Below are 22,718 nucleotides of genomic sequence, written 5' to 3'. Positions count from 1 at the left end.
GATGGGGTGATGGGGGACAGGGAATGGGGGATGGGGGATGGGCAGATGGGGGATGGGGGATGGGGTGTGGGGGACGGGGGCATAGGGGACTGGGGGATTGGGGACGGGGGGGCAGGGGATGGGAGGACAGGGGGATGGGGGGCAGGGGATGGGGAAATGGGGACAGGGGACGGGGGGACAGGAGATGGGCAGATGGGGGCATGGGGGATGGGGGCGGGGGACGGGGGCACAGGGGACTGGGGGGGATGGGGGATGGGGGGCAGGGGATTGGGGGACAGGGGAGGGGGGACGGGGAACGGGAGATGGGCGGATGGGGGGTCAGGGGGACAGGGGATGGGGGATGGGGATGGGGGATGGGGGATGGGGATGGGGGATGCGCAGGTGGGGGGATGGGTCACGGAGGGATGGGGGATGGGGGGACGGGGGGACAGGGGGATGGGGACAGGGGATCGAAGAAGGATGACAGGCAGATGACAGGGGTTGATACATGACGGGTGACAGGTGGATAGATACTGGACGGTAGGTGATAGGTGGCTGACACGTAGACAGAGGCACACAGGTGACAGATGACATGAGTTGAATTGCGTCCCCTCCAAAATTCACTTGCTGAATTTCTAAGCCCCTGTAGGTCACGGTGTGACCTTATTTGGAGGCAGGGTCTTCCCAGAGGTAATCGAGGGAAGTTGAGGCTTGAGGGTGTGCCCCAGTCCCGTGTGACCGACGTCCTCAGAGTTACAGAGACGCGTGTAGGGAGGTCTGGAGCAGATTGTCCCTCACAGCCTCAGGAGGAATGCCTTCTACCGGCGCACCTCGATTTCGGGTTTCTGGCCTCCGGAAACGTAAGGCAACAAATGTCTACTCCTCAGGCCGCCCGGCGCGCGGGGGGTTGTACACGGCCGTGGCCAACCGACGCAGAGAGACGACGGGTGGATGGACGGACCGTGACGGGCAGAGGGCAGACCGACAGACAGACAGGTGCTTTTTCCTATCTAGCGCATAAACACCGACAGCACGGCCCTCGGACGGCAGGCCTCACGGCAGGGACACGCGCTCCCGAATCCCGTCATCGCAGGTGGAAAGGAGGACCAGAGTTAAGATGCTACGTCCAGGGGCAGAGACGGGGAGCAAAGCGGGAGCGAACGCACACGGCTTGGGCCGTGCCACGGCGGGGTGTGGGGGCGTCCCGCCGTTACCTTTCAGCAGGGGGCAGATCTTCCAGACGCCAGCGGCCCCTTCCCTGGTGAACTGCCCCAGGGCCAGCTCCATGTAGAAGAGCGGCACCCCAGCAATGGCCATGAAGAGCAGGTAGGGGACCAGGAAGGCGCCTGTGGGACAGGACAGCGCGTCAGCCCGCGGGCTGCGGACGGGCCCGTGTGCTCGCTCCCCGGGGCGCGGCCGTCCCAGCGCCACCCACACCAGGTCGCGGGCACGACCGCGCTCACCCATCTCCCGCCGGTTTCCCCCTGAAGCTCCCTGCGTGGCCGCCCTCCGAGGGGAAGTCCCTGGCTGGGCTGGGTGAGCCCCCTACCTCCCTGCCCGGCCCCCACTGTCATCAGCGCCCTGACACGTCCCCACTGAAACCCCGGCCGTCCCTTGGGCCAAGTTTGAAATCAACCCAAGAGCAGAGCAGATGAAGCCCCTGCCCACACACCGTCTTTGCTCCTGGGTCCGGCCTCCCCCCTGCCCTGCAGACGCCGGCCTCCGCCCCTCGTGAGCTCTAACTGCCCGCCGGGAGCTGAGGTCCAGTCCTGCCCTTCGTGGGTTCCGTCACCCACCCCCAGCTCTCCGTCCTCACAGCCTGCCTCGGCGGGGGGTTATGTTGACAGGTGCCGCGTGAGGAGCCGGGGTCCCTCCGGGGTGGCGCCTGGCCCTCGTGTGGCAGCCCCCCGTCCTAGGCACAAAACTCGGGGCCCATGGGCCCTGGCCCACACGAGGGGGCTTTGCCACGGCTCTGGTCCTGGGGTGGGGAGGGGGAGGCAGGGAGGCCCCGCGGCTCCTTGCACCTGCCTGGGCCCAGTGTTCTCCCCTCAGCACGGGGTGGGGGCTGGGAGGGCCTCCCACGGAGGTTCTTCCAAAGCCCTCGTGTGCGGCACTGAGTGACCACGGGGAGCGGCCACCAACTCAAGGGGCTTCTCCGCCTGAGGGCTTTGGGTGACCCGTGCCTGTTTTCATTTTCTAGTCCAGAGGCAGCTGTGGGGGAAGGGCTGGCTGGCTTCGGGGCAGGGGGAGGGACATGCGACCGCCCCGGGACTTTCTCCACTACTCCAAACTCAAGGGCCTCCGCACCTTTTCGCAGACACTGCTTTAAGTCGGCCAAGGGTACCGCTCTGCGGGCACCTGAGAATGTTCCCCGCAAGGTGACTCCTCGCCTGCTCCGGCCACCGGCCCCGCCTCTGCCTCCGTGTTTGTGGGCTCCCCCCGCCCCCAGGGACTCTGCGCCCCAGCTGCTCAGCGAGGCAGCAGGGGCTGGGCCGGACTCACCGCCGCCGTTTTTGTAGCACAGGTAGGGGAACCGCCAGACGTTGGCCAGGTCCACCGCAAAGCCGACCACCGACAGGAGGAAGTCGACCTTCTTGCTCCAGGTCTCTCGTTCTTGGGTCTCCACGGGCGTCTGCGTGGGGTTGATGAGGGTGGAGCTTGTGAACTGCACCCCATTCTGCTCCTTGACCAGGACAAGTTCCACGGCCTTGGGGCCCGTAGCGTTGGGCTCCTTAGCTGGGGCCACGCCGGAAGACATCGGCACCTCCGGGCGCTGGCTCTCACTGGTGCGCAGCCTGGGGACTCGGACTCGGTGCGTCCTCCTCCGGCCTTCAGCCAGCATAGGAAGTAAGCACACACAGGAAGGCAGCGGCTCAGGAGCCCGGACCGCGGGGCGCCTCGCCGCGAGGGCAGACTCGGGCAGAACAAGCGCAGGCCAAGCACCTGAGACGCCACGGCCAAGGTTGAGGACACTAGGAGAGGGGAAGTTCCTGTGGGGGGCGGGACAGCCCGTGGAAACCTCGGGACAGACACCTGCCACCTGCCTTGCTCCCCCCCCAGCACCCTCTCTGTTCCTACACCTGCCACCTGCCTTGCTCTCCCCGCCCCCCCCGCACCCTCTCTATACCTACACCTGCTTTGCTCCCCCCCCAGCACCCTCTCTGTTCCTACACCTGCCACCTGCCTTCCTCCCCCCCACCAGGCACCCTCTCTATACCTACACCTGCCTTGCTCCCCCCCAGCACCCTCTCTGTTCCTACACCTGCCACCTGCCTTGCTCTCCCCACCCACAGCACCCTCTCTATTCCTACACCTGCCACCTGCCTTGCTCTCCCCACCCCACCCCCGCACCCTCTCTATACCTACACCTGCTTTGCTCCCCCCCCAGCACCCTCTCTGTTCCTACACCTGCCACCTGCCTTGCTCTCCCCACTCCCCCCGCACCCTCTCTATACCTACACCTGCCACCTGCCTTGCTCTCCCCACCCCCCCGCACCCTCTCTATACCTACACCTGCTTTGCTCCCCCCCCCCAGCACCCTCTCTGTTCCTACACCTGCCACCTGCCTTCCTCCCCCCCACCAGGCACCCTCTCTATACCTACACCTGCCTTGCTCCCCCCCCAGCACCCTCTCTATTCCTACACCTGCCACCTGCCTTGCTCTCCCCACCCCCCCGCACCCTCTCTATACCTACACCTGCTTTGCTCCCCCCCCCAGCACCCTCTCTGTTCCTACACCTGCCACCTGCCTTCCTCCCCCCCACCAGGCACCCTCTCTATACCTACACCTGCTTTGCTCCCCCCCCAGCACCCTCTCTGTTCCTACACCTGCCACCTGCCTTGCTCCCCCCCCAGCACCCTCTCTGTTCCTACACCTGCTTTGCTCCCTCCCCCCGGCACCCTCTCTGTTCCTACACCTGCCACCTGCCTTGCTCTCGCCCCCGGCACCCTCTCTGTTCCTACACCTGCCACCTGCCTTCCTCCCCCCCACCCGGCACCCTCTCTATACCTACACCTGCCTTGCTCCCCCCCCGGCACCCTCTCTGTTCCTATCAAAGTTCAACACTGTGTCATCTCTAAGTCTGCTTTTTAAAAAAGGTTTATGTATTTATTAATTTTTCTTGAGAGAGAGAGAGACAGAGCGTGAGAGGGGGAGGGAGAGAGAGGGAGACACAGAATCTGAAACACACTCCAGGCTCCGAGCTGTCAGCACAGAGCCCGACGCGAGGCTTGAACCCACGGACCGTGAGATCACGACCTGAGCTGAAGTCAGATGCTCAACTGACTGAGCCACCCAGGCGCCCGTGATTGTACTTTTAATAGTAACGCAAAGCGTCACCTCTGCCCACATCGTCAGGGACTCATTTTACAATCTTCACGTAGCACTCAAAAGTTAAGTCTTCGTAGCAGGTGCATATGTGTTCTTGACACACAGCAGTAAAGGTGAAGAACGAATTTTTACACCCAGGGTCGCCCACGGTGATTCCGCTCCTCGTGGAATGCCCCCATGATGCCCTCCACCTGTGGCCGGGGACTCAGGCGCCCCCGCTGCAGGCGGGCAGACCACAGCACTGTCGTCACTTAGCTGGGGGCAGACGGGATCCCCTGGCCAGAAACTTTCCCAAGGAACTGCTTCCAAGATACTTTCCTAAAACGCCGCGCAGCATAATTAGAAGAGAAGGATTACGCACAGACATAGCAGGTGGCCCCGACGGCTGCGACGGTGCCTTCAAACAGGACCCCTGGCTTTGGGGTCCATCAGGATTGTTTCCATTGCACATACATGCGTGTACACACACACACGCACGCACACACACACATGCACACACAGGTACACACATATATACATGCACATACACGCATACATGCACACATACACGTGCACACACATACACACACACATACACACATACACGCACATACGTATGCACACACAGATACATATATACATGCACACATACACGCACACACATGTGCACACACACGCACGCGTGCACACACATGCACACACGTCCATGCGCACACACATGCACACACACATGCACACGCACACTTGTGCACACACATGCCCCAGTTGAAGCAGAATAACCGACATTGGCTCTAATGGGCGTCATTTGCCTCTGCGTTCAAACTGGAACAAGGACTCACGATACAAATCACTTCCCCACCACTTGTGTGCGGCCCCTTCTCCTCCAGTGACAAACCCAGCCTTCCCGAGATGTCGGAAACCCGGGCCTGGCTTTGCAGGGACTGAGGACCAGTGGGACTGGCCTGTGGGTGCAGCGGGGAGGGCTGCAGTGTGCCCACGGCCCACAGCAAGCCCCACCCCCCCACTACAGGCACACCCCGGATTGCCTGTTAGAAGCCCACGCTAGTATTTGGGGCGAGCAGACCCAAATCTTGAAGCCACGGCCTCAGGGGCCAGGTTTGGGTACAGAAAGCAAGGCGTGGCCTCTCAGAAAGCTTTGCTCTGTGCCCAGAACGAGGCACTGCGCTGGCTGGTGAACCCGTTCGCTCTTGTACTCCCTACCCTCAGCCTGGGCCCGGAGCCCCGCGTCTCCGCGCCCGCACCCCTTCTTTGCAATCCCACAGTCTTCCTGCCAAGACGAGGCGCTGGCCGAGAAAATCACCCGGATCCGTGATTGCTTCGCTCCCGCCGGCCTCGCCCGGTTCGGGCCTGTGCGCCCTCTTCCCTCCCCCCCCCCCCCCCCCCCCGGCACTCCAGGGGCCGCCGCGGCGCGATCGTCCCCGCGCCGCCTCCTCGCGGCACACCTGTCGGCACCGCCTCAAGGTCGCTGCACGCCCCCGTCAGCCACTTTTGGAGACGCCGCGGTCTGCAGCCCGCGGGGCCCCCGACGGTGCCCGCCCCGGCTCCGCGCCTCCGGGCCGAGGGCTTCGGGGTCCGCGGGGGGGAGCGGCGCGCCCCGCGGATGCGCCCCGGCTTACCTGCCCGCCCCGGCCTCGTCGCCGCGCTGGGGTCCCGCCGCCGGGCGCCCGCGAAAGCTCCAGCGCCGGCTCGGGTCCCGCAGCGCCGGGCGGTCGCGGCCTCGGGGCTCTTATGGTGTCGCAGGCCCGCCCCGCCCCGCCCCGCCCCCTCCCCGCCCCGGGTGGGCGGAGGACCAGACCCGGGCGCGCCCCCGTCCCCGCCCCCGCCCCCGGACCCGGCAGCCGGCGCAGCTCCTCTCCGCCGGGGACCTCGCGCATCCCGGGGCCTCGGACGCGTGGGAACGGGGACACGTCCGGGCTCCGGGTGTCGCGGGCCCAAGACGGCGGCTGCCCGGAGGAACCGGTCTCGGCGTCCCCGCGTCGGCCCCGGGGGAGCGGCGGGCGGGGAGGGAGCCGGGCGGCGGGCGCGCCGGGCGCAGCGCTGGGACTCGCGGACCGAGCTGGGCGCCCCGGCTCGCCCCGTCCCTCTGCTGCGCGGACCCTGGTCCCCAACCGTCCGGCGGCACCGACTCCTCCCCCAGCAGCCTCCCTTCCCGCGGCCGGCGCCCCGGGCGTCTCCCAGCCGGGGCTCGCGCGGAGCGAGGTTCGGCCGGCGGCGCGGGGTCCCGGGTCCGGCGGGTGCTGTCCCGTCGGCGTCCCCGGCCCCGCGGGGCTGACCCCTGCACCTGCTAGAGCCGCCCGGGGCACTTCCTTGCCCCCTGGGACCCCGTACCAGGGCCTCTGGGCCGCGAGGTACCTGGCGGTCGCCGGGGGCCTTCTGGAGCTCCGCGCATCCACTGGGACCATAGGCCCGAACGGTGCGCCTCGGGAGCCGGTTTCTCCGGAGGGGCCTGGAGAGCCGCGGCGGCCGGCGCGCACCCCACTCTGGGACCCAACAGGCCCGGAATCTTTGTCGACGTGCCCGCGACGAGATTGTACATGTTCCAGGCCACCACCAAGGCGCAGGACCCCGAGGTGCGGGGAACGGTGTCCAGGTGAGTGGCCGCCTCCGGGGGACCCAGTCTCTGGCGTGACCTTCCTCCTGGGGAGCCTTTGGTTTCCCCACTGTGCGTTCGCCGCCGCGGGGCGTCCGCGCCAGTCGGGGCTGCGCCGTGCCTCTGGGCCCCCTGCGGTCGCTCAGCGGCGCTCTGTGCCAGGGGACCTGAGCATCCCTGGCCCTCAGAACCATGCCAGCACTGCTCCAGCCCCAGCCCCGAGGCCGCCCTCACTGCCTTTCAGCCCGCCTCCTGCTAACCCAGGACCCTTCCCCGGAGCCCCGGGAACTGCTCTCCCAGACCCAAACACAACCAGGCAGACTGGGGGCCTCAGGCTGCGTGGCCACAGGAATAAAAACACCACAGGACGGGAGGCTTATGAACCAAAGAAACTTATTTGTCCCCGTTGCGGAGGCTGTCAACTCAGGGTCAAGGCACTCAGTGGCGACCGGGGTCCTGGTCCCTGGCGGTCTCTGCATCTGCACCTGGAGGGAGCTCCCTGCACCCTCATGACCTAGGCACCCCCAGAGGGGTAGGATCTCAACACGTGACTGTGACAGAGACACAACTCAGTCCCCAGAACTCAGGGAGGTGACAGGGAGTTCAGAAGATGGGGCCAGACCACCCTGAATGCGCCACCCGGCCGTGGCCGTCGCTCAAGGGCTGCCTCTCCCCACACAGGCTCAACAACTCGGGTTTCAGGGAGAGAAGTGGCCGAGCGACAGAGCTTTAATCAACAAGGACAAGGACAGAAAGGTTTTCTTTCCAACAAGGGAAGCCAAGGCACACGGTGGGGGGCGGGGTGGAGTTCAGACGTACGGACACACGTCCACTTCTCTCAGTTCTGGAGTCCGCAAGCCTGAGGTCAGGGTGCCGGTCAGGTCTGCGTCCGGAGAGCCTCTCGGGCTTGCGCTCGCGTGGTGGGCGGGCAGGGGTGCTGGGGGAGGAGAGACGAGTGGGGTGTGGAGATGGATGGACAGAGCGCCCTTCCCGGCCTCTCCTCGGAAGGGCACTGATCCCATCGCGGGCCCCTCCCGCCTGACCTCGTCTACCCCCAGTCAGCTCCCCAGACCCCTCCGGCCAGTGCACGACACTGGGGCCCCTGGGAGTTAAGGCTCCGGTTTTGGAGGCGCACAGACTGTCTGTGGGTAACAGCTCCGGACTGAGGTGTTGATGTTATTCACACCGAGCTGCACCGTCCTAGGATTTCATTTCCCTTCTTGGAATTTTTTTTGCTGTCCCTTGAATTATTACCTGTTTTCTCATTCGTTCATTTTCCACGCTCCTGTCATTAATTCAACTCCAAACTCTCCCGCAAAAGTATAAATCACCTTTACATCTTTTAAACCTTGGGAGGCAGTTGGGATTTAGAGCCTCCTGCCTCTGCCCGGTAGAACAGCTGGCCCTTCAGTCCTGGCACCCCGCCATCGTCCCGGCATTTCCCATGACCTTGACTCTGGGAACTTCGGACTCGCTCTCCTTCGCCACGCCCCCGTGTCCAGGACCCCACGCGCTCTGTCTTCTATTTTATCATCTTGACCTCACCACCGCCTGCTTCTCGGATCTCCTCTGCACCACAAAGGAGGAACCAGGAATGTCCTCGAGTCCCTGCCCCATACGGTTCTAGGTTAGAATTTGCCCGTAAGAGACAGTCATAAGTGACCAGACAGCCGGAAGCAAAGTGGAAGCCATTACCCCCCAGAGGCATGCCGCCAGCTCTGATGGCACCTGTTCGATTCTTAGCCGCCCCCTCACACGCCCCCTGCATCTGCACCTGGAGGGAGCTGCTTTAGCTGCTCGTGAGGGCTCAGCTCCACCTTCAGGGCTGGTTTCCTAACTGCAGTAACTCAACTCACATCCTGGTCTATGCAGCCACCGATGCAGTGAGTGCCCCCCACCCCAACAGTTATGCGGAAAGACCGTAAGGCCAGTTTCCCCTCACATGGCAGGGAGAGCAGTACGGCCCCCGTCTCAGCACTATGTCAACCCTCCAGCTCACCGTCACGTCCAGTCCACAGACAGTTATCGCCTGTCACCCACTCCACAGCGCACGACATTGGTCCACACCGCCAACGGCGTGCTGAATCAACCAGGTGAGCAAGAAATAGAAAATACCAAGATGCCTCAGTGAGACACAAGCATACTAAGGATCGGGAAAAAATAGAAATATAAATATTCCAAAGCTTGCCATCTTGGTGAAATTTCTATGGGTCCACAGTTTGGGACCCGGCAAGATACACATCCAAATAAAAGCTAGCTACATCTGGCGACCTACTTCTAAGGAAGAATCAGCATCTGTGGTGAATGTCTTTGGGTTTTGGGGTTTCCAATTGGGAATGCGTCTCTGACCCATTTCCTGAGTTACCCCCAATGTGTTCAATTTCGAGGAGAGCCCAGAGCAGGAAGGGTTCCGTAAGGGTGTGATTATTCTCAGACTGTAGCATGTATTGAAATCCCCTAAATAAACTGTGTTTATGGTGCATTAAGCACAGATCTCTGGGGCTCACCCTCAGGTTTAGATTCAGTAGGTCTAAGGTGGAACCTGAGAACTTTCATTTCTGAAATGACGAGTTCCCGGGTGGTACTCATGCTGTGGGTTCAGGGACCCCCTCTCAGCAGAACCAATAGGGTGGGAGGGGTTTCTAGAAGATGGAGCCTCTGGTGTGGAGCGTCTGTAGGTGACCACAGTGCAGACACGTAGAGTTTTGGAGAATAGCCAAATACTCTTCTCAAAATACGTATTCTCCTTTTGAATGGGTGTGTTCCTGAGTCATGCAGAAACTTATGGAACTCTAAGTTAGCACATAACCTCAACAGCCCATCATAAACCAACTCACAAACCCATAAAGTTTGGTATTGACAGCAACCTGCCATCATGAAATGGAAGCTATATCTACGGAATCACGCTCGAGTAGGTGCTGAAGACACACGAGGCTGCACGGACGAGGGACACACGAGGGTGCACGGACGAGGGCCCGCTCTTGTTGCACGAGTGTACCCCCTACCTCTAGCTTCATGGCTGCCTGAGGAAGCACACGGGGATCCCATATGTTGTAGACTACACACTGACCCCACCAGGAAGTGGAGGGCTGCAGCATCGCAGGGACACTCAGAAGGCACCGGGGCAGGAAACGTTCCCAGTGGGCAGAGAAGCAAGCAGTGTGTCAGGCTGTTACTTAGCTAAGACAGAGGGATGGCCAGAGAGAGGTCTCAATTGACTCACGGGCATTGGCTAATGGTTTGGTTGTATCGTAAGAGACTTCAAAGGAAATTAAGAAGATGACAAAATCTTTATTGGCAGACTGCATAATTATGCAGAAAGTCTTAAGGAATCCTAAAATCAACTACTAGAATTAATAAGTGAATTTAGCAAGGTCGTGGGGTGTAACGTAAGTCAATTGTATTTCTATAGACCAGCAGCAATCAACTGTAAAATACAACTTAAAATAATTTCACTTGCAGTACCACCCAAAACAAATGCCTCGGCCTAAAATATGTGCAGATCTTGTAAAAAACCTACCCTGTGTTAAAAACTAGAATACGTTGCTGAGAAACTACAAAGGCTTAAATCAGTGGACAGGTATACCATGTTCATGGTGGAAAGGCTCACTATTAAGATGTCAGTTCTCAAATTAATGTACAGATTCAACTGGATACTAACCAGAATTCGATCTTGCTGTTTTTGAAGAAATGTACCAACAGATTCTAGAAAATATATGGAGATGGAAATGACAACTGCAGCCAAAACAGTCTTAAAAAAGAAGAATGAAAATGGGGGACAGAGGAACCACCATTCATAATCCCACCATCCTAACAAAACCGATTTTACTGTTTCTGTCATTATTTTGCCACTTGTGTCCTCTTTTTAAATTTTTTTTTTCAACGTTTATTTATTTTTGGGACAGAGAGAGACAGAGCATGAACGGGGGAGGGGCAGAGAGAGAGGGAGACACAGAATCGGAAACAGGCTCCAGGCTCTGAGCCATCAGCCCAGAGCCTGACGCGGGGCTCGAACTCACGGACCGCGAGATCGTGACCTGGCTGAAGTCAGACGCTTAACCGACTGCGCCACCCAGGCGCCCCTGTGTCCTCTTTTTAAAAACAGCGTTGTTGTTGGGGTGCTGAGTGGCTCCGTCGGTTGAGCGTATGACTTTGGTTCAGGTCATGATCTCGCGGTTTGTGAGTTTGAGCCCTGCATCGGGCTCTGTGCTGACGGCTCGGAACCTGGAACCTGCTTCGGATTCTGTGTCTCTCTCTCTCTCTCTCTGCCCCTCCCCCACTCGTGCTCTCTCTCTCTCTCTGTCTCTTAAAAAATGAATAAATGTTAAAAAAGAAACAGGTTTGTTGAGCTATACACAACAAACACATTTCAAGTGTAGTTTGATAGGTTATTTGTGTGGCTGTGGAAACATGAGCACAATCAGGATGATGATATGTTCGTCCTTCTCAAGCTCCCCTTCCTTGGTGATCCATTTTGACCCCACCCCATCCCAGGCAACCTCTGATGCGGTAGCTCTAGATTATGTTCCCTAGAATCTTATATACTTGGAGCTATACAGTAAGCACTGTTTTTTAAGATGTTCTTTTCCACTCAGCATATTTGAGATGACTCTATGTCATGGTGTGAATCAGCAGTTAATTCCTTTTCTTGCTGAAATACTATATACTTCCAGCATTGCCCATGCACCCTCCACCTGTTGATGGGCGTTAGGATATTATAAATAAGACTACTATGTGCATTTGTGTACAAGACTTTGTATGGACATATTTCATTTCCCTTGGGTGAGCACTTAGTTGTGGAGTGGCTGAGTCGTCTGGTAGATGTGTGTCTGTTTTTAAAAACTGCCAGATTGTTTTGCAAAGTGGTTATACCATTTTACTTTTCTGTGAACCACGTATAAGAGTTTCAGTTGGTCCGCATCCTTGCAACACCTAGTATGGTCAGTCTTTTTAACTTCAGCTGTCCTAATTGCTGTGTAATAGTGTCTCCTGGTTTAAGTTGTCATGTCTCTAGCGACAGAGATGTTTCAGCAATCTCCCTGTGTGTGGCTGCCATCAAGTTCTCGTCCGTGTCTGTTCAAACATTTTGCACGTTGGATTGTTTCATTATTCTCGAGTTTTAAGAGTTCTTTACATGCTTCAGCTATAAATCCTTTATCAGATAGGTAATTTGCAAATCCTTTCCCCAGTCTTGGATTATGTTTTCATTCTCTTCGTGGAGTTTGTCAAAAAACAAGACACTAATTTTGATGAAGCCTCATTTACTTTTTTTCTTTCTTTTATGGATCTTGCTTTTAAGTGCTGTATTTGGGAAATATTCGCCTAACCCAAGATCACAAAAATTTTCACCAAGTTCTTCTTTGAAATGTTTGAAATTTCAGGTTGCACATTTAGGTAGATGACCCATTTTAATTGACATGGTCGAGATAAGGACAAAAGTTCGCTATTCTACAGGTGGGCAGCCCGTAAGCTTCTGCTCCGTTTGTGGAAAAGACATCTTTTCTCCACTGACCTGCCTTTGCACCTTGGTTGAAAAATTCGTTGCCCTATATGTGGGTGTGGGGTTATTTCTCAGCTGTTTCCTTGACCTATTCCTCCATTTTGTTGTTGGTTCCACTCTTGCTATGGACGAATCGTGTCCCCCCGCCCCCCAAATGCCCTAACCCCAGGGTGACTGTATGGGAGATGGGGTCTTTAGGAGGCAAAGTTAAATGCGGTCATCAGTCCAATTGGACTGTGGCCTTGTAACAAGGGATGACCTCTCTCCCCGCCCACCACGTGAAGACACAGCCAGACATCGGCCCTCTGCGATCAGGAAGAGAGCTCTCACCAGGAACTGAATTGCACAGACCTTGGTCTTGGACTTCCCGGCCTCTGTGCGAAAATAACTTGCTGTGGTTTGAGCCATGCAGTCTATGGTGTTTTTGTTATGGTGGCTGAGCTGACTAGTACAGCACTATGTTGGTCACTGTTGTGTTGTGATGCATTCTTACGTCAGGTAATAAAAGTCACACAACTTTGTTCTCTTTCAAAGCTGTTTTGACTATTCTGGGTCATTTTCATTTTTTGTATGAATTTTAGAGTCAACATTCCAATTTCCATAAAAAAAATCCTGCTGGGATTGCTTTCGGTGGAGGCTGTCACTCGTTCGTGACATTTGTTCTTTTTAAATCTAAGCATTTGATGCCATAAAGTTCGTAAAGTTTGAAATATTTTTGTTTACATTCATTTCAAAATATTTCCTAATTTCCCTTTTGACTCCCTCTTGGAACCATTGTCATTTATAGATGTGCCAAATTAGTCTCCAAATGTTTGAGGATTTTCTGTGTATATTTTATTCTTTTCTGGATGTATCTCTTGTATCGGTACCTAATTTACTTCCTTTCTCATTGGAGAACACACTTGGATCCTTTTAAGTTTGTTGGGACTCATATTCTAGAGTACGGACGATCTTGGTAGGTGCTTCACACGCATTTGAAAAGGTATACTCTGTGTCACTGGGTGATAGGCAAACTCAAACAGGGCAAGCTGGTTTTACGGTTTCTGTCGTCTGTATCCTTGTGCACTTCTGCACACTCGTCCAATCCGGGTTGGGAGGCGGGTGCCGAGACCCCAGGTGGATTGTGTGGACCCTCCCGTTTCTCCTGCGGCTCTGCGTGTCCCGGTCCCACCGATCGTGAAGCTCTGTGTGGGTCACACACGTAGGACCGTTCCGTCCTCCTGGGGAGCTGAACCCTAATAACCTCTGCTCCGAAATGGACTTTGATGCTAGGACCATCACTCCTCCTTCTTTCAGTAGCGTCGGCATCTGTCCTTTGCCCTTTAACCCATTATTTCAAGGGTGTTTCTTTCAGGCATCATGTAGTTAAGTCTTGCTTTTCAGCCCAATCCTTAGTTTCTCCCGTCACTGGGGTGGAGCGGGTGTTGAGATCATCTACGTTTGATGGGAATGTTGATATGGTTGGGTTCAAACCTACCATCTGCCATTTGTTTTCTATTTTTCCAAAGCGTTCTCTGTTCCCTTTTTCCTCCTTTTCTGCCTTCTTTTGGGTCGAGTTGTTTTTTTAAAATTCAACTTCCCCTCTTGTTGGGATCCTTAGCTACGTCTCTTTGTTGTGTTACTTAAGCGCCTGTCCCAGTCTTCCGTTGAGTGATGTGACCCCCTCCTCACACCGTGGGAGGACTTTGCAGGCACTTGCTTTCCCCTCCTGGTCGTTGTGATGTTGTGGTCAAACGTGTGGCCTCTGCACGCTGGGGACCCAAGCACGTGGAGTCGGGTTTCCTTCAGGCCGTCGATTGTCTTTTAAAAAGATTTAAATAATGAAAAAAGAAGTGTAATTCCCATCTCTGGGCCTCATTCTCTGTCGGTCCAGATTTCAAAACCGTATCATTGTCCTTCTGCTTTAAGGACTAACTTTAGTATTTCTTTTAGGTAGGGTCTGTGGGCGATGAATTCTTTCAGCTCTTTTAAGTCTAAAGACATCTCGGGGCGGTGGGTGGCTCAGGCGGTTGAGCGTCTGAATCTTGATCTTGGCTCGGGTCATGATCCCAGAGTCCTGGGATCCAGCCCCTCGAGTTGGGCTTGATTGAGATTCTCTCTCCCTCTGTCCACCTCCCGCCACCCCCCACCCCGGCCCCGCTCACTCGTGTGTGCTCTCGTTCTCTCTCTCTCTCTCTCTCTCTCAAAAAACATTTATTTCTCTGTTTTCTGAGTAAAGAATCCTGGGTTGGTGGTCTTCTGTTTCCCCACCCTAAAGACCTCGCCCCACTGTCTTTTAGCGATCATGATGTGCCTGGTATAGTTTCTGTCATGGTTCCTGTGCTTAGAGCTCACCGAGCAAATGGGATCCATGGGTTTGCAGTTTGAATCGGATTTGGAAAGTTATTTCTTTAAATATTTTTCTTTGCCCTTTTCCTCTGGGGACCCAGCTTGAGCTCCTACTGCTCACTGATGCAAGGTTCAATTCTTTCTTTTTTCTCTATTTCGTTTTGAGCTGTTCGTATGGCTTTATCTTCAAGTTTACTTGCCGAGTCTTTTGCGACGTCAAATCCACCCTTAATCCCAAACGTGCATTCGCATCTCAAACACTGTCGTCCTCTTCTCTAGAATTTAGATTTGTGTCTTTCAGAAGATATTTTTAATTCTCCACTGAACACGTTACACGTTGGCTCCACGAGGTTTCTGAGCAGGTGATACGGTTGTGTAGCGAGACAAGCTGTCGGTGCCTGGTCCGCAAATCCGATCACCCGAGTCACTGCCAGGGCTGGTTCTGTTGACGAGAGATCTCTTTTCCGCTTTCTTGCATCCCGGTGATTTCCGACTGGATGGCAGGCGTTGTGAATTTTACCGTGTCGGGTGCTGCACAATTTTGCATTCCTGAGAGTATTTTGGCACTTCTACTGGGGCTACGGGTAAGTCACTTACAAACAGCCCGCTCATTCTTCCAGGTCGTGCTTTTAAGCTGTGTTCGGCCGGGTCAGCGCAGCGTTTGTCCAGGGCTGGTGCCTCCTCAGTGTCTCCTCCGTGACGGCTTGTTCCCGGAGGGAGGGTGACCCAAGGCGGTCTTGGTTCCTCCATAGCCACTAGGAGCAAAACTGTGGACGCGTTAACTTCTATTCACTTCAAAAGAATTGATCGGCCCGACCGGCCCTTGGCGGTATCACCCGGCAGGGACCGACCCGCGTTCGGGGAGGAGCCCCGCTCGGCCCCCGGGAGACACCCGGTCTCCGGTGCGGTCAGGTGGGCCGGGCTGCAGCCGGCGGAGCCCGTGTTCTGCAGCCTCGGTCCCAGGAGGCACATGCTCCTCACGGTGCAAATACTTCCAAGTTTACGGAGAAGCACCTTCTAGCCCAGCATCGCGTCTGTTTTGTCCACGGCTTCACGCGCGCTTGAAAGAGCAATTCAGTCAATTTAGTAAATGGGGTTGTTCGAATTTCCTCCATAATTATGTCTCTTTCCCTGGTGGTTCTATTGATTACCGAGAGAGCTGTGTTAAAGCCTCCAACTAGATTTGCTGATTTCTTGATCTCTCCTTTTAATTCGGCCAGTGTTTGCTAAGTATATTTCGAGCCGCGTCGTTAGGTACATATACCTTTGGGGCTATTGTGTCTTCCGACTGAACGGGGCCCTCGATGGTCATGAAGGTGACCCCTCACCTCCACACTCACTGGGACCACAGTCTGACCACACAGACTTCCTTACGGTTATGTTTGCACGCTACGTGCACCTCCCATTTAAACATTGTCAATATACCTTTAAATAGCAATGGTTAGGTTTTTAAAAAATTTGGTCTGGCAACTTATTTAGGAGTTTTTTAGTCTATATTTGATATAATTATTGGTATGGTTGGATCGAAATTTACCGTTTGCTGATTTCTGTTTGTATTGTCTGTCCTTTGTTCCCTTTTCTCACTTTCCTGCTTAGTTTAGATAAAGTATTATTTAAAAATATATTTTACTTCTGCTATTGGCTTCTTAGTTCTACATTTTGGTTTCTTTGGGGGCTTAGGATACACATCGATCCTATTCTACTTTCAAATCCTCGCAATCCTTGTGCACACGGTCTCGACGTGCACAGTCCTCGTGCACGGGGTCTCCATGTGCATAATCCTTACACACAGGGCCTTCACATGCACAATCTCGTGCACAGTCCTCATGCACAGGGCCTCCACGTGCAAGTCCTCGTTCACACAGTCTTCACGCGCATAATCCTCGTGCACACGGTCTCCACACGCATAATCCTCGTGCACAGGGCCTTCACATGCACAATCTCGTGCACAGTCCTCATGCACAGGGCCTCCACGTGCAAGTCCTCGTTCACACAGTCTTCACGCGCATAATCCTCGTGTACACGGTCTCCACACGCATAATCCTCGTGCACAGGGCCTTCACATGCACAATCTCGTGCACAGTCCTCATGCACAGGGTCTCCCCGTGCACAGTCCTCGTGCACAAGGTCTCCACACGCACAGTCCTTGTGCACAGGGTCTCCATATGCACAGTCCTCGTGCACAGGGTCTCCACATGCATAATCCTCGTGCACACCGTCTCCACATGTATAATCCTCGTGCACAGGGCCTCCACGTGCACAATCTCGTGCACAGTCCTCGTGCACAGTCCTCATGCACAGGGTCTCCACGTGCACAGTCCTCGTGCACAAGGTCTCCACACACACACAGTCCTCGTGCACAGGGTCTCCACATGTATAATCCTCGTGCACAGGGTCTCCACATGTATAATCCTTGTGCACAGGGTCTCCACGTGCACAGTCCTCGTGCACAGGGTCTCCACATGCACAGTCCTTGCGCACAGGGTCTTCATGTGCACAGTCCTCGTGCACAGGGCCTCCACGTGCACAGTCCTCATGCACACGGTCTCCATGTGCACAGTCCTCGTGCACAGGGCCTTCACATGCACAATCTCGTGCACAGTCCTCGTGCACAGGGTCTTCACGTGCACAGTCCTCGTGCACAGGGCCTCCACGTGCACAATATCGTGCACAGTCCTCGTGCACAGGGCCTCCACGTGCACAGTCCTCGTGCGCAGGGCCCCCACGTGCACAGTCCTCGCGTACACGGTCTCCGCGTGCAGGCCGCGGAGGTTTCCCTTGTCTGGCTGCTTGGACAGCGGTCTCTCTGTAAGTGGCCTTTGTTTGTTTCTTACAGTGCGGCCTGCTGTCTGTTCCGGTTACTCTGCTTGTGGCCTCTTGGGTTTCTGGGATGTCCTGGCTGTTATTTTGTCGAGTAATTTTTTTGCTCTGATATTCCCCGTTCCAGGACTCCATCACAAGTGACAGAACACTGAATGTTTCCTTCTGTTTTTGGCCCGCGTGTCCCCGGGACCGCACGCTGCTATTTTCTCGACAATACTTTCCCCAAAGGGTCTGGTCTCTGGAACTCGGTCCAGGGCAGGACACACGGGGTGGACGGCGGCGGCCTCTTCTCCCAGCCAACGCAGCGTGTGGACACCTGCACAGGGCGGCCCTGGAAGGGGACTGAGACGAAGCAGAGTTGGTCAACCGGGAGCCCCCCCCCCCCCGCCCCAGGGCCGATGTGGTCACACTGGCTCCCCCTTGACAGAAGCAGGTCCCGGACGTGGCCCCCGAGGTGCTGCCGCTCCCTGGAGTGCGGCCGATCACCCTGGATCCTCCTTCACGAGGGAGGTCGTGTGCTCATTTTAATAAGCTCCTTCCAGGGATGCGTTTGTCTCTCTGCCCTGGGCACCCCTGCCAGCACCGTCTGCACACTTAACCGGGGGCTTCCTTCCGCACGGCGTGTCGTGTGCGACACTAGGGGCGGGGCTTTGCCAAAGGAAGCCCGGGCGTGCGCTTGCAGCCCTGCTCTTACCGAGCTCCCCCCGCCCGGAAGCAGCTGGCCTTGCTGGACGAAGGAGCCCCGAGGCACCAGGACCCGGCCCGGGGCGACACCCGTGATGTGGGCGTGTCCCGAGGGCTGTTTCCTAGCAGGAGACACTCCTGTGACCCAGGCAGGGCGGCGGCTCTTCTGACACCTGGTAGCAACGGGGGGGGGGGGCTGGTGTGGTTTCGTCTCATGGCGGGTGCCTCCTCCGGACAGACCCCCCCCCCCCCCAAGCCGATTCCAGCTGCGCGTGGTTCTCTGGCCTGGGAAGCGGGAACAGCGCTGACGTGTTTCCTGCGCAGACTCCCCGGCCCTCCCTGTGCCGTCCGCCCGGCGGACCGGCTCACCGCCCAGACACCGCCGGGTCTGCAAGTGGCCTGTCCCCCGGGGCGAGGGGGGGACCTGCCGGATGCCCTCGTTCCCGGGAGGCGGGTCACGCACTTCCGCTTCGCGGCTTTGGGCTCCTTCGCTTTGAGGTCATGGTTCCTAAGGATGGAGCGCCACCGCCTGGGGACACAGCTGACCCCCCCCCCTCCCCCGCACTGAGCTCAGCGGCCCGCAGGACGGGGAGGGCGGAGCCCCGTGGCCCTCTGGGCACTTTCATCACTAAGATTGTGGCTGATAAAGGCTCCAGATACCTCGGGACGGAGATGCTCCGCTAGGTAAGGACACTCACTTTCCGGGGACGGCGGGAGCCAAGGCCACGTGCGTGCGGGTGGGAAACCCCGTAAGCGGCCACGCGGAGGCCTTCCTGGCCTGGTGTGTGCGCGTGCACGGCGTGTGCTTGTGCGACGGAGCACACGCCGCAGGTGATTGGCCGTTCACTCACTCCCCCCACTCCGTGGACTCCCCGTGCTGTGGGTGGGAACGTGAACGGCGGTGGACGTGAGCTCTGTGTTGTTAGACAACATTGCGGGGGGGGGGGGGGGTGTGTGTGACCGCGTCCGCGTTCACGCTGCCCAGGACTGGACGCGAAGGTCCGCGGGCGGGTTAGTCCCGGGGAGAAGAAGGTAACGCGTCTGTTTGGAGCGGCGGCTCAGGGGCAGCACCCCGGACGGGAGGCGCGTGCGGGAGCGGACAGGGGACGGACGGGCAGCGCCCGCCGAGGCCAGGGGTCTGGCGCTCTCCCACCGGCGGCTCCGGGGGGCGCAGCAGGGGCCTGGCCGGGGCCGCGGAGACGCCTCTTCTGCCCCCGGTCCCCGATGGAGACTTCCCGAGGGTGCGCGTCCCCGTCAAGCCCGTGCCCGGCGGGGACGTGGATGTGCCGAGTGCCCAGAGGCCGCGGCAGGCACACCCCGTTGTCACCGCCACGGTTCCCACAGCCCATGGCGGCTGCTGCTTCTTCCCGCCACACCCGGAAGCCCCCGTCTTCGAATGTGACTTGAACCCTTTGAGAGGCAACACCCAGTTATGACAAGAAACAGGGCAAATAAGTAAAAACCGTTTCACGGGTGAGTGCCACCTTGGGGCGCACCCTCCCAGCCCACCCCGCGGGGCCGGCTTCTCTGGCGCGTCACACGGAGCAGGGCCGTGGCGCATTCCCCCGTCCTTGGAGGGAGCGGCCACTTAACCGTCTTGTTGCGGTTACTTCTGGGGACTGTCGTGACCTGGCCGTAGAATTCTCTTCTTCCACTTCTGAGCCCTTTACGGCCTTGAGAAGAGGCCCGAGCGCCGGACCCTTTCTCAAAGCTGCGCCACGCGGAGCGTTTGCGAAATCCCAGGAACCGACCCACCAGGCAGGCGGGCGGCCGCATGCGTTCGGGTTCCCGGGGTGTCAGCCGCTGCCCCCGGCCGGCAGGAGCGCGTCTGCGACAGAATTTCAATTCCGGGGCTTTCCAAACATGCCCCAGAAACCCCATCGTGACAGGTTCTCAGTCGTGGCCCAAGAACCGTCTGCGGTCGCGTTTCCAATAAAGAACGACACGTGACAAGGCGCGTCCTCAGGTACGTACGACTTTACACTTTATTCATTCCAGTGGAGACCAAAGCTGTTTCACGGAGCCCACCCCGGACCCCCGGTCCCCGCGGGGCCCCCGTCGTCTCCGTCCCCACCTCCCACAAAAGGGGTCCATCCGTATCCACGTTCTGAACGCCCGCAGGTGCGAGGCCGCACGGAAGAACAAACATCCATCCCAAGTCTGCTTATCAGAGGCTTTTTTCCTGAAAACGCGCACGGCATTCCGTTCAAACAGCCCTTCATGCGCAGACGGGGAGGGGCCTCCCCTCGGGATATCTTAGTCTGTTCACCTCCTTCGTCCGTCACTTGTACGTTTTCTCTCTTAAAAACAAAACTTTATGCATCTACAGTCACATAACTGATCGCCGTGAACCGCCAGGCTGTGTCTGGCCACCGCGGGCGCCCAGCTGGCACTGTCACGCTGGTGTGGTCGGGGAGGGGGCACAGCTGAGGCCGGGGGGCTTTTCCTTCACTCATGGCCGTGGCCGTGGATGGAAATGCGCACTGAGAACTCCTGGGGAGGTTACAAACGCTTTTTCCTGTACTTCGGGCCTGGCGGTCACTTCCTACGCAGAGGCCCAAGAACAAAATACAACTTATTTAGAAATTCAGAAGAACTTTCCCCCCAGGCAAACCCAGAGGCTTTGCTTCAGGGAACGGAGTGGAGACTGCGGGGCTTATATTGTGCTTTAAGGACAGGTTTCCAGCTGTGTGTCCAGGGAGTGATCTGGGCTGAGCTCCGGGCGGGAGAGGCGACAGGAACCGTCCCTTTCCTGCGTCTGGAGGCTGTGCTCCTCCCCTCGGGGTCACCAGAGGCCTGACGGCCTTCCCCGGACCTCCTGCCATCCGCACGGGCTGTCCCCCCGGCACCGGCTCCCGCGGTCTACACACGGTTCCCTTCCCCCACAGCTCCTCCCCCTGCACACGTGGGACCCAGCACCGGGAGCAGGGACGAGGGTCGGCCTCCCAGCGGGCCCGGCCCGTCGGCAGCCCCCCTGCCGGCCCAGCACCACCGTTGAGGCCGCTATGTGCACGGGGAGGCAGATCGCGTCCCGATACACGGAGACACCAGGCTGGTAACGTCTGTAGAAAAGAGGGGTCTGAAAAGGGTTAAAGAGGCAGATGGGAGCTCTGGGCCACGTGTGTGGGGGACCCAGACACGGGTGGACCTGGTGGAGAGAGGCCGGCAAGAGGCTGAAGTCAAAGCCCCACACAGCCTCGGACCTGATCACAAAAGGGCCCGTAAATAAATATCCTCTAGCCCTGAAAGGAAAAATGAAGTAGAAAACAAGTTTGTTTTTTTTTTTAAAAAACGCCGTGAGCTTCCCGAAGTATCTAAACGAAGTTTATAAAACGCCCGCGAGCGCCCACAGATACAGAAACGTTTAGAATTAGATGCGGCCCAGCCAGCCTGTGACCCCCAAGGTCGGCGGACGGTCTGTGCTGGGATGGAAACACGCGTGACGCGCCCTGGTCTCAAGCGTGTGTCGCGCGTGCACGTGGAGGCCCGTCCACCGGGCGAGCCGCCGAGAAGGGACACGAACGGGGACGTGGCAGAGACCGTGGTGGAAACGAGCCAGGATGGTCCGGGCGACGGGGACAGGCACCCGGCCACGCGGCCTCCCTCACGCGGTGCTGTCCACGGAGGAGCAGGGTGGCGAGCCCGAGTCTTGTGGATGGGCCTGAGGCCGGCGGGCGCACAGCCACGTGGAGGCGGGTGGTGACTGGGCCACGGAGACGCCTCACCTTGCCAGAAACCTTCATCCTAGTCCAGTTTCTTCCGGAAAGGTTTCCTCCCAATGCCCGAGTTTTCAGGGCTGAAGTCAGCACAGAAGCCGTTGGGGGCTGGAGCTGGGGGCGTCTGCGGGCAGCTCTCAGGACGCGTCTGGTCAGGGTAGAGGTAGTCCTCTGCAAAGTCGGGGAACGCTTCTGCAAACCTGCGGAAGTCGGCTGAAAAGACGGGCGCCTGGGTTACAGGGGGACAGACGTCTGGAACCTGGGGCCCCCATGCCTGGTTCTGCATGGGCAACCAGCTTACATCTCACACCCTCCCGGGAGGGCTGGGTCCATGTGGGGGGAGGGGGGAGGGGTGGGGCCCATGTGGGGGGAGGGGGGGCTGGGGTCCATGTGGGGGGGGAGGGGGATGGCTGGGGGGGTCCATGTGGGGGGAGGGGGAGGGCTGGGGGGGTTCCATGTGGGGGAGGGGGAGGGCTGGGGGGGGTCCATGTGGGGGGAGGGGGAGGGCTGGGGCTCCATGTGGGGGGAGGGGGGAGGGCTAGGGTCCATATGGGGGGAGGGCTGGGTCCATGTGGGGGGAGGGGGTGAGGGCTAGGGTCCATATGGGGGGAGGGCTGGGGTCCCATGGGGGGGGGGGAGGGGGGAGGCTGGGTCCATGTGGGGGGAGGGGGGAGGGCTGGGGTCCATGTGGGGGGAGGGGGATGGCTGGGGGGGGGCCATGTGGGGGGAGGGGGGGGGCTGGGGTCCATGTGGGGGGGGGGGGAAGGG

General features: G+C 58.1%; 2 protein-coding genes and 1 long non-coding RNA gene across 3 annotated transcripts in view; 1 reads left to right on the top strand and 2 right to left on the bottom strand.

Moving 5' to 3' along the window:
* SLC6A3 (solute carrier family 6 member 3) overlaps positions 1-2,737 on the bottom strand; it is a 29,947-nt gene extending 27,210 nt beyond the window's left edge. The window contains exons 1-2 of the mRNA XM_030331706.1: positions 2,482-2,737; positions 1,194-1,325 (exon numbers count right to left, since the gene is read on the bottom strand). Of these exons, the coding sequence (XP_030187566.1) occupies positions 1,194-1,325; positions 2,482-2,737 (388 nt within the window). The remainder of the gene's footprint in view (positions 1-1,193; positions 1,326-2,481) is intronic.
* A 15,466-nt stretch (positions 2,738-18,203) lies between these two features.
* LOC115525688 lies at positions 18,204-21,489 on the top strand. Its single transcript, XR_003972430.1, has 2 exons — positions 18,204-18,918; positions 19,579-21,489. It is a non-coding gene; the product is annotated as an uncharacterized LOC115525688 (long non-coding RNA).
* The window catches only part of LPCAT1 (lysophosphatidylcholine acyltransferase 1), a 47,676-nt gene continuing 45,159 nt past the window's right edge, over positions 20,202-22,718 (bottom strand). The window contains exon 14 of the mRNA XM_030332970.1: positions 20,202-22,163. Coding sequence (XP_030188830.1) covers positions 21,979-22,163 — 185 coding nt within the window. The 3' untranslated portion in view covers positions 20,202-21,978. The remainder of the gene's footprint in view (positions 22,164-22,718) is intronic.

Source organism: Lynx canadensis, chromosome A1 (genome assembly GCF_007474595.2).
Source record: "Lynx canadensis isolate LIC74 chromosome A1, mLynCan4.pri.v2, whole genome shotgun sequence".
In the NCBI taxonomy this organism is placed as follows: domain Eukaryota; kingdom Metazoa; phylum Chordata; class Mammalia; order Carnivora; family Felidae; genus Lynx; species Lynx canadensis.
Note: the sequence above shows the minus strand (reverse complement) of the source record. Positions and strands in the feature narration are given on the sequence as shown.